Here is an 11,984-nt window from a genome sequence, read left to right on the forward strand (position 1 = left end):
TCCATATGTTTCACTCGATCTCTTATTGGAGTAAAATATACCTTGAATGAAGATGGATAGAGTATATTTGGGACGAAAAGTTAAGTTATCGTGTGAAGGAATTTACTCTTTTATCCTTACACATACTTCATCTGATCGCCTGTTGAAGTAAAATGTCCATCTTTAAACGAAGATGTATAGAGACGGTTTGGGACGAAAACTCAAATCCTCGTGTGAAGGAATTTATTGCTCGTTAGAGTAAAACATGTCATGCATTGAACAAAGATGAATAGAGACTATTTAGGATGAAAATTTAAGTTCCCATGTGGGGAAATTTACATGTTTATCCTTTCATATGTCTTATCCGATTGCCTCGAATAAAATATTTAGATATAATTGAGTATTTAAATGTAAAGGTTAGCCATAATCAATATTAAAAGACAGCCAAGTTTATGGATGGTGTTTTGTTTCTCTGTTTAATCATGATAATGATGGAGAAAGTAAGCAAATGTTTAAGCATTGGTTTAATATGTACTAAATGTTTAAGCTTTGGTAAGCAAATGTACTTAGCAAAGCTTAACTATATTTGTTTTGGTACTTATTGTGTCTCAATATGTACTAAACTTGTTTTAGTTTATATGTTTAAAAATTGGATCTTTGTTTTCCTCTTTATATTTTAGTAAATGTCTATTTTGCCCTTTTGTCTTCGGTCTTTAGGTTGGGTTTCTTTAACTCTGATACTACTTGTCACAATCGCACTTTTAATGACAGTGGACTTGCAATTGTGCGGCACTCACTTTTCAACATCAAGTGAGCTAAGCTAATTCGTTCTTGCGTCGCTTACGGTCAAACAACGTATGCTCGAGCTTCTGGCCTCGGTTTTAAGATAAGGTTTTAGAAAACGAGGGCAGAGAGAGATTTTCGAAAGAGAAATTTTTGAAAAATACGTTATATAAGCAAGCAAGAGAGAAATAACAACGGCTCACAGTATATAACCTTGGGTAGGGAGAAGTTGACAACTAGTCGTATCCCCTTTGTGTCTTTTCATATTCTAGTATTTTACTCTTCTATTTCTAAGAAGTATGACGTTTCAGAAATAGAACAAATTCATTCAATTATTGCTAGAAAAAGAGTTTTATAAACTCTCTTTAAAATTGGAAGATCATTTCTAGATCTTCGAACATATTCAAAAGATCTGATAACTTGAAAAATATGATCAACTCAACCCAACTCGAATTGGATTGAATTCAAATAAATGAAAATTTTATGAATTTTATTCATGAGTTTTCGTAAAATTAGATTGGGTGAATCAACTCGAATTTATTGTTAATTTTATCATTAATCTACGAGACCTTTTGGGAAGCCCAAAGCAAAACCATGACCTTATGCTCAAAGTGGACAATATCATATCATTGTAGAAATCCGGGATTCCTAAACTTAGCCATGACAATAGAATCCTCAAATATCAAACAAAGAAATGTGAGCCTCGAAGGTGTAGTCAAAAGTGACTTAAGTATCGTAACATGGAATCAGAGTCTTGCCCTAAAATTATCCATGACAATAGAATCTTCAAATATCGAACAAGGGTGTACTTTGTTCGAGAGTCATGCCCTAAACTTAGCCATGACAATAGAATTCTCAAATATCGAACAAAGGGTGTACTTTGTTCGAGAGCCATTCTCAAAATTTAGCGATGACAATAGAATCCTCAAATATCGAACAAAAGGTGTACTTTGTTCGGGAGCCATACTCTAAACTTAGCCATGACAATAGAATCCTCAAATATCGAACAAAGAGCCATGACAATAGAATCCTCAAATATCGAACAAAGGGTGTACTTTGTTTGAAAGTCATGCTCTAAACTTAGTCCTGACAATAGAATCTTCAAATATCGAACAAAGAATTGTGAGTCTCAAATGTGTAGTAAAAAGTGACGAAAGTGTCAAACAAATGGTGTACTTTGTTCGAGGGCTCTAAAGAAAGGAGTCGAGTCAAAAAAATTTATGATTGGATTAGGTTGAATTTATTATTTAACAATAGTTGTTTAGGTTGAAAAAATCCACCGTTTTAACAATTGAGTTGAGTTTAAAAAATGTCGCAATTTAACCTAACCCACCTCACAAACACTCCAACGTATTCTAAATTCAATGAATAGATCTCGAGTCAAGGGTACAATAGCCAGCGCTGCCTACATGCAAATTAGCTTCCGAGGACAAGCAGTCTCAATTTCACTACAGGATTGATTTGCGAATGAATGCTGGGTTGGGCCACCCCAAATGACGTGAGACGCATGCAGGGAGACTCGCACGTACGGTTTTTAGGGGGATATGGGTTCATTTCGTGATCGTCCCATTTACGGGGTTGATTTTATGTTGGTAAAAAATTGTTTTATTAAAAAATTGAAGAATTTTGTCCCCTTATTATTGGATTTCCACGTTAATATACATGAAAGTTGCCTCTTTTATTTAAAATTATCAATTCAATGTAAGCATATAATATTAGAAACTATATGATATTAATTTTTGTTCTTATCAACTTTGAATATGGGAATTCATAAATGGACAAAAAAATATAATATATTCACAAACCATTGTTGTTTAAAGCCAACTAAGTGATGAAATAAAAGCAATTCAACTTATAGCATCATCATTATTCCTTTTATATATGCTTTTATGACCCATATATTCATATAATCTAATCTACTCACACTCTCATTACCCCATAGATTCTCTCCCCCTATCAAAGATAAATTTAAATAATGATAGCATACTCATGTCATTGCTCATAATTTATTATTTAGGTCAAGCTCTAGATAATCTAGGGATATACAAACTCGATTATTCATATTAATTTATAGTTTTGGTCTATGAATTATAAAAATGTTCTTTCATAGCATATAATCATTAAGATTTATCGGGTTTGGATCCCAACACATTCTTATTTCAAATTTGGTATTGGAATATTGAACGAAAATCTAAAATAACTTGTAGTACCGAATGGGAACAGAGAAGTTATGGAGATTGGACTCTCAGTAGAGAAATTTTCCCGTTTTGGTCTATGAATTATAGAAATGTTCTTTCATAGCATATAATCATATATTAAGATCTATCGGGTTTGGATCCCAACACATTCTTATTTCAAATTTGGTATTGGAATATTGAACGAAAATCTAAAATAACTTGTAGTACCGAATGGGATCAGAGAAGTTATGGAGATTGGACTCTCAGTAGAGAAATTTTCCCGTTTTCTATATTTATATTTTGTTCCCAATTAGTGCTGATGATAAGAATATATATATATATAAATATATATATATATGGCACCATCCACTGTGCACCAATACCGAAGGCTTAGTGGAACTTCCTTCGGTGACTGCTACTGCAGCGGCGAGTAAGGGAAACTGCTTATTAAGTCTTGCAATAAAAGCTATTCCCAATGTGTAGAGGCGGCACTGGGAAACAGCTTATTAAGTCTTGCTCTATCATACCTTACCTTATCATGAGTTAGCCCTATCAGGTTTTTACCCAAAGTGCTAATTACCCTCATACCTTACCCTCATACCTTACCCTCATACCTTACCTTATCATAAGGTAGTCATATCCTGTTTTTGCCCAAAGAGACTATTACCCAAATACCTTCAGAGGTAGGAAAGGCAATACCTATTACCCTCTGACCTTATCAGGAAAATGAAATTGCCTTAGATATTTAAAAAAAAAAAATTGAAGGTATTAAAAAAACTTGTTTATTTATTTTTTAAATAAAATATTAATGGTTTCCATCCATATTTTTATTTTTTTTAAAAGTCTAAGGGTAGTGTCGAAATTATTGAAAATGTAGAGTATTTTTTAGACAAATTACATGTTTTTAATTGGGCCGGTTAATGGGCTTTGATTTGGCCCATAACGTGCAAAGTCATTGTATTTGGGCCGGAGCCCATTCTGAAACCAGTTCTGATTCCAATGTAATAAAGAAATAAATTGTGCAGTTTAATATGGTAATATAATATCTACATTATTTGGGGCATAGCATATTGATGAACTTATATATAATAAAATAATTATATATATTATAAAAGTATATATTTACTCTCGATTGTTGTATGGTGTGTTCGTTAAGTTTTGAGATTTGAGTTTTTATTTGACGTAGATATGATCGAGATAAGTCGAACATGTCGACCAAGTCAATATCGTGCATTAGCTCCATCGATCATGTCGTCTCTCTCTCTCTCAGTCTCCCTCACCTTCTTTCTCCCTCGGATCATGCCCGCTCTCTCTAATTAGCATCGACCCGTTTCAACGTTCATCGTCATGATTGAAGAAATATATGTTTAAGTACAAAATAAGCTTTTTTCATTGTGCCACGAGAATTTTATGGGGATGATAAGATTATACCATATATGTTTTGGTTCAGGGAGATTTTATTATATTTTTTAAATTTTAGAGTATTATTTATAATGTTTTAAGTTCCGGTTTAGTTGGTCGTCATTATGATATTAATGAATTAATGAACACGAGAGTTACAACTTTTCAATTCATTGTTGTGAAAAATAATTTTAAAAAATAAAATAAATATTGCAAATTAATAATAATAATAAAAATAAAAAAGCATGAAAGAATTTTTTTCACCTAACATTTGGAGTGAGATGGACTTTGTCCATTTCATTTTGCACTAGAAATTTGAAGTTGTCATTCTCAATGTACTCCAACCACATAAAAAAATATAAAATAAAAAGGCTCGGTCCCTTCATGTCGATATTATCAACTCTTTATCTAGATATCAGAAAATAAAAAAACGAGTCATTATCACTTTCAATCAATCCATATCGATACCCAAATTAACGTACACAAATATCAGAAAACACAAAAATAAATCACGATCATTTTCCATCGTAACTCAAATTCATTGAACTAAACAAAAATAAATTAAAATTAAAGATTATATTCTAGATTATAATTTAATCTAAAGAAGAAAATCTATAATTTATCCCTTTTTTAGATCTACTAAAAAAGATAACGAGTTTATAAGTAAGAAATACTATCTTTATTGGTACGAGAAAACCAAAAGTACAGCTACTACACCTTATACTCAAAGTAGATAATATTATACCATTATGGAGGATCGTGGGTCGTGGTTCCTAAAGTATGAACAATAATGTTTTTTATTCCATTTAACGCCTTTCCAATAATGAACTTGGTCTCATCGTAATTGTCTACATTAAGCTCCACAAATCCTCGACATAATAATAAAAAAATTAACAATGGATTTACCTAGTTAAAACCCATTACTTCAAATCCAACTGCCTAACTAAGTTAATTAGCTTAACAAGATCTTAGTCTTGTTATGTTAAGACAAGACATTAAGGTTGTTCTTGGTGTTTGGTTTTTTTCTTGTTTTTTTCGCTTCAAGATGAAATTTACAATGTTCTTTTAATTGGTTTTTATTATAAAAGAGAGCTAAGTGTCAAAATTTGGTGATATCACCTATTTTAGGGTTTCATTTTGTCTCCTTCCTCTTACTTGAGAAGACCCATTCCCCTTTATACTTCAACTCAATCATACCTCTTTATCTATTCAAATATCAATTCATCTTTTCCCATGGCTACTAAGCTTGAGCTTGGATTTCAACACTCTTCTTCTTTGCCTGAAACGGTTCGAGAAGGGTGGAATCTGAACGGTTTAAACCCTATGCAAACTCCCGACGTCGTTACCGATGCTGATGACGATGACTCGTGGGAAGTCAGAGCTTTCGCCGAGGACACTCGTAATGTTATGGGAACTACTTGGCCTCCTAGGTCATATACTTGCACTTATTGTAGAAGAGAGTTCAAATCAGCTCAAGCCCTAGGAGGTCATATGAATGTTCACCGTCGCGACCGTGCTCGCCTCCATCAAGCTCCTCTGTCGAATCCAACGAAACCCTCTTCGTCATCTTCCTCGATTTCCAATTCCTTCATCATCCCACCTCCTGATTTTAATGGTGGAGGCTTGTGCCTTCTCTACCAATTCCCAAACCCTAATAGTATTAATGGTGGGATCAATATCCCTTCTCTTTTCTCAATGTCCAATCATTCCTTCAATAGCTTTCTGCCCTCCACAGCGATGTCTCGGGGTTTTCCGGTGAACGACCACCGTCTCGGAGGGCTCGGAGAGAGTAATTTCTCTCGATCTGAACAACAGTTCTCTACGTCCATGGAAAATGGAAACCAAGAACTTGATCTAGAGCTCAGGCTTGGACATGGTCCAGATTCGACTCAGAACTCTCATCGAAAATCGACAGAAGATCTCTAAGAGATCATCAGATTGATCAATTTGTAAGATATATGTACATTTCTTGAAGCTCTTTATTTATTTATTTTTCAATTTCATATCTTTTTGTTCTGTTTTGGGATTGAAATAAAATGGAAGCTGGATTGAATTAAGAAGAAATTTAAAATAAAATAAAATAAAATAAAAGAGTACGAATAAAACGAGGAGATTTTTATTCTCGAAGAATCTTATTGGGAAGAAAAAATAATTAGGGTTTTGAGCTGTGGGACTGAACAAGAAAGTGAGCAGTGGAATGTCTTTTTCTAGGTTACAGATTTCAAGATAAAAGTAAGCATCTGAGCCTACAATTCCGTGGGGATTATTACTTCCATTATTCATACGATTTCCTTCTAAGTAAAAAAAAAAAAAATTACTCGAACAGCTTGTATGAAGCATTATGTTTGTATTTAGGATCTCTGTTTGAAGCTGCATTGAATTACTATAACATCAACATTCAAACATCGAGTATAATGTTGGTTTGCTCATTTATGGTCAGGATGAATACTTAGATCAACTGGGTTTTGGTTGGATCTTAAAATGTTCTTATGATTTATGTCTATTCGATCTTTGAACAGTGTCTAATAGGTCCTCAAATTTTCAATTTTGTCCTACCAATTCTCGATCTTTCATTTTGAGTATAATAGGTTCTTGAGGTTACTGTCCGTACTCACTTCTGATCTTGAATAGTTGGATCAGTTGAGTTTTTGTTCGGTCGGAAAGAAAAAAATGTTAAAATTACAGGTTTATGTGTTGAAATTTATGTCTATTTGGTATTTGAACTTTAAAAAAATGTTTCTATGTATTTTTGAATTTTTAATTTTTTTCTTATATATTCTTGAACTTTTAATTTTAAGCCTAATCGACTTTAGACATTCGATTTTTAATAAAAAAAAAAATAAAAATATCTACTAAAATAAATTGAAAAAAATGTTATTCTAAAGTTTAGAAGTTGACTAAACTTTTTAATATAACTCGGAAACAAATTGATATTTAACTTATATTTCATGAGCTTACCAATTGGTTTGAAATTTAAAGTCGTCTTGTTACTTAGCTTGTAAGATGTTTATGATATCTAAACAATATGAACGTGAAAGTCCTAGATTGGTTGGGGAGGAGAACAAAACATCCTTTATAACAAGCTTGTGTAAACCTTTTCCTAGGAAACATGTTTTAAAAAGTCTTAAGGGGTATCTCGAAAAGAAAAGCTCAAAGAGGACAATATATGCTAGTGGTGGGCCTAGATCGTTACAAATGGTATCACGGAGGGTAGACACAAGGCAATGTGCTAGTAAGGACACCCCAAAGAGAGTGGATTTGGGAGGGGAAAGCTATTGGGAGAGACAGCTGCAATGTGGGACAGTTTAGCACTATAAGAAGTTGAGAATTCGACACCTAATAGCCCCGACATTCTTCTGCATCCCTTGTCACATGGTCACTACTTATTTCTCGCTTTTAATAGTGAAAAATATTCCCACAAACCAATACGAGTCCTTCCGGCATATTTTGTCCCAACTCACATGTATCTTAGAAAATTTTACTGTAAGTCATCTAACATAAAAGTACTCCAAGCAAAACACGCTTAACTTTGAAATTTTTATAATGGGAGTCACTGAAAATGAGGTATAACTTGTTGGTATAAATAATAACTTTCAATTCTTTTTAGCATTTTTTAATGATCTTATCTTTAAGATTCCTCTTATCTGGATGCGATCTCAGTTCATTCATGTACTTCTCCTTTACTCGGGTATCACAAAAAGTTTAAAGATACCCTTTTAAATGCAGGTTTACAAATTCACGGACTAAATTTGTAATTTAATATATAAATTTTAATCTATATCACTTTAAGCATCATTCATAATAATCTCTCATACACTCCTCAGACAAAACCAAGACAATGACAAAGTACTCAACGACAGAACAAAGGAATCTCTTTGTCCCAAAAAATGAAGAAAGTTACCGTCGATTATTGCAAGCAAAAAAAAAAAAAAAAAAGGTTTAAATGCACTTTTGTAGTTTCTTCTTAGGTTTATTTTGGTTCTCGTATTTTTTAAACGTCACGTGGTTCTTTGATTCGGGAGCCTCAAACCACATGCAAGAGAAACTATATCTCTCTTTCTTTTTTTCGCCTCTGGAAGACCACGACTTTTGTGAGTGTTCTATGCAATATGTTCAGGTATCATATCAAGAGTATTGGAAAGAAATCAATAACTTTTAGATTTTGGATTTTCCGATCACTTGAAGACAAGTATGAAAAATAAGAGTCTCAATTTGGAAAATTTATGAAAAATGTCACGTAATTCGTAGGCCGAGAAAAATCATGGTACTGGACCTTGCTATGATGACGAATGCCTCTTTTTTCTTCTCTTCCATCTACAATAAACAAGTGGGAGAGACGAGATTTATGTTCATTTTGGTCTCAATTTCAACTTTTCTTCATTTTCATCCTTTTGATTTCGATACTTTCAACTTTGGTTCATTTTGGTCCGTTTACTTTTGGTTCATTTATTTTAAGAGATAACCATTTTGTTCTACTCATTTCAATCTTTTCTTACGATTCTAACATGTAAGATCCCACGTCCGTTAGAGAGGGGAACAAAACATTGTTTATAATGGTATAGAAACCTCTCTTTAATAGATGCGTTTTAAAATCGTGAGGCTGACTACGATACATAAAGGATCAAAACAGACAATATCAAACCGTGGTAAACGTGAACGATTAGATAAGACGGGAAAAGAAAGACAATAATATTAAATGGCACACGAGTGGTGGAGTAAGAAAGAGATTTGTGGGTGAAAAGAAGAAAGAAAAGAGAAGAGCTTTATGCAGAGTGTGTCGTGGGAAGTGTCGCTTTTAGTGATTTTGGGTAAGTTTGGAATTGGAGCTCCCCATGCACTGACCACGACTATACCTCAAAACCCACTTCCCACACGCTTTCCTTTTTAACACTTCTCACCTACTCATCCCCTTCTCACTCTCCTTTTTTCTCTATGCAAATTATTACTCTACCTTTGGATGTTTTAGTGTGTCTGATAGTTTTATTCGATCGAAACGAGGGAAGGATTGGAGTAGATGATGGTTCAATGTATATGATAGTTTAATTCAACCGAAATGAGGCACTGATTAGAACAGATGATGGTACAATGTATCTGATAGTTTAATTCAACCGAAAAGAGGGAATGGTTTGAGTAGATGATGGTACAATTTGTGTGATAGTTTTATTCGAATGAAACGAGGGAATGATTAGAGCATATGATGGTACAATGTGTCCGATAGTTTTATTTGATCGAAATGAGGTAATAATTGGAGTAGATGATGTTATAATGTGTCTAATGCTACAGAGGGACGCGAGAAGCGTGGTGGGTTCATAATTCACAAGTCATCTGATATAAAATATGAACTCTAGATTCAATAATAGTGGTTTGGGTTGGGTTTGAAAACCAACCTTTGAGATGGTATAAAAAAAAATTCTAACTTGTATAGATCGCTCAACTATATACCTAGAGTTGCACTCTTACACACTCTAGGACAAGGTATGTTTGTTGATATAATCATTACAAGCAAGTCAATCTTTCATGAGTTGATTTATAATTATAGTTGGGTCAAAAGTTCGTTTTATCTCATAACTAGATCTTTCACCTTTAAGTACTAGTGATTCTCTAATGAACAATTTGTTCATAATCTAATCTTAAACTAAGTCCCTCTTAGGCCAATGAGAGTGTCGGGTTCTATTGTTCAAGTCTTGAAATCAGCACTTAATAGCACAACTCATTTACTTTTCTTATATGGAAAGTAATGAATTTCATCTCGTGATATCATGTTCCCAACTCCCTATTTGACCAAGTCCTCGAAATGATAAACATATTGAATCGGTTACAAGAGTCATTCTCACCCATGCAAATGAAATAATAAACCTTCACAAGCAAGAGTTCATAACTCATTCAAGATTAAGATTGAGTCACATATTGTATCGGCTACAAGAGCCATTTTCAATTAACAAATTTATAAAGAGAGATTAAATGTTTAGTGGTGTAGTCTTATACAAACTTATTGTATAGGATAATTACAAAGCGGGTTGTAATAATAATGTTACCAGGACAAAACACCCGACCTTATACATATACTATAGATCATCTAAGTTATTATTTGAGCATGATCCTCATATAAGTCAACTACATATTGTTCAACATTACATTAATGACCTTGGATTTTCATACTATCTAGGTGATATCATATTGTCAACTACATACAATCATGCTCTTGAGACCTATCTCTATTCTCTAAGGGTGACCTACAGTCTTAGACTAATATGAATGTGCAGTACTTCCCTACACACGACCAACACGTGCGAGTGTAAACCCCCAAAGGGCTTGCACACCCCCTGGACCCTCTTTGGTCAAGCTAATCTGTAGCGACATCTAGAGGTCAACAGAACCCCTTGGTGTCATGCTCCCCATGAACACACTCATCATCGTACTATGCGTGTCCGCACTCATTGTCTCAGCTCTTTGTTATGAATACACAACATGCATGAGGTTCCTCTGATTTCCATCTTATCATCTCTTCTGACACAACCCTCTAGTTTCATCTCTTTGTTACATTAAGTAACACATGCTTGTTAGATATTTATATTAATATCATTTTCATGCTCTTAGGGTTGTGTCCTACGTCAGTCTCTCAACATGATGCAATATGACACTCATCATCATATAACATGCTTAATATGAAAAACATCAACATATAAAGACAAACGTCATGCAATCATCATACTCATCATATTGCCCTAAAGTGCATCGAGCATATCAAGTATGTCATACACCAAACTATATATATTATGCACATCATCAAGTATCATAACTCATACATAATCATATACCAGTATGTCGAATCATACGATACAACTCATACATCATAAATTGTAACTCATACCATTTCTAGCCTATCCTATAGTAAGGTCATTTACCTAATTAGCTTAGGTGTTGCCAATTTACAAAGTTCGATTTTTGTTCCGGTCAACCTATATGAACCCACGGAATCAATTTCAAGTTCAATTCTCTCAATTTTACAATGGTCCATGTGTTAAACTTCATGCGAACACGAGAGATTTTATCTTTTAATTAGGTTCACAAAATCTTCCTCCTCTTCTCTCTCCTCCTCTACGGGTCCATTTTGTTAATAGATTCTTACTTCAAATCTTCCCTTTCTTTCTTATTCCCAAATCCTCCTTTTTCTTTTCCTTCCATTGAAATCTTTTTTTACACTCTTTCCTTGAGTGACCCATTCGGGTAATTCTGTTGAGGAAGGATTGAAAAGAGATATTGAGGAAGGAGTTGTGATGGTCGAGAGGAAGATTCTTCTTTTATGAAGAGTTACTCTAATATGTTTAATTTTCTATTTACATCGAAAATTATAAACCAGTAGCAGGTGGGCCCATAACTGGCCGGTCCCAAGATTGAAACTTGGCTGCTCTATGATATGGAGTAGTTACTAGATAGGTTAAATTTTTCTTTGTTCTTTAAAACAAAGGAGATGAAAACTCGAAGACTGGATTGAACTATTCTTTATCAATGTATGCATTCAGAGAGCGAATTTGTGATTTTTTTAAAAAAATATAACCTAATGAGAGTGGCACAATGAAAGCATGGTGGACCCATATCCCACAGGTCTCAAAATTGATATAATAGTGTAGCTCTTTGTGATTC

At 33.7% G+C, this 11,984-nt stretch overlaps 1 protein-coding gene across 1 annotated transcript; it reads left to right on the plus strand.

The window, feature by feature from the left end:
- The first annotated feature begins 5,568 nt into the window (after positions 1–5,568).
- On the plus strand, positions 5,569–6,305 carry LOC111466793 (transcriptional regulator SUPERMAN). The gene has a single exon (XM_023111406.1). The coding sequence runs from the start codon at positions 5,574–5,576 to the stop codon at positions 6,264–6,266; it is 693 nt and encodes a 230-aa protein (XP_022967174.1). The 5' UTR covers positions 5,569–5,573; the 3' UTR covers positions 6,267–6,305.
- Positions 6,306–11,984: the final 5,679 nt, after the last annotated feature.

The sequence above is a fragment of the Cucurbita maxima genome, unplaced genomic scaffold (assembly GCF_002738345.1).
Source record: "Cucurbita maxima cultivar Rimu unplaced genomic scaffold, Cmax_1.0 Cma_Scf00032, whole genome shotgun sequence".
Classification (NCBI taxonomy): Eukaryota; Viridiplantae; Streptophyta; class Magnoliopsida; order Cucurbitales; family Cucurbitaceae; genus Cucurbita; species Cucurbita maxima.

Bases quoted from the DNA above. Each gene is read 5' to 3' on its own strand.
- LOC111466793 (XM_023111406.1), top strand. From the start codon at position 5,574: ATGGCTACTAAGCTTGAGCTTGGATTTCAACACTCTTCTTCTTTGCCT.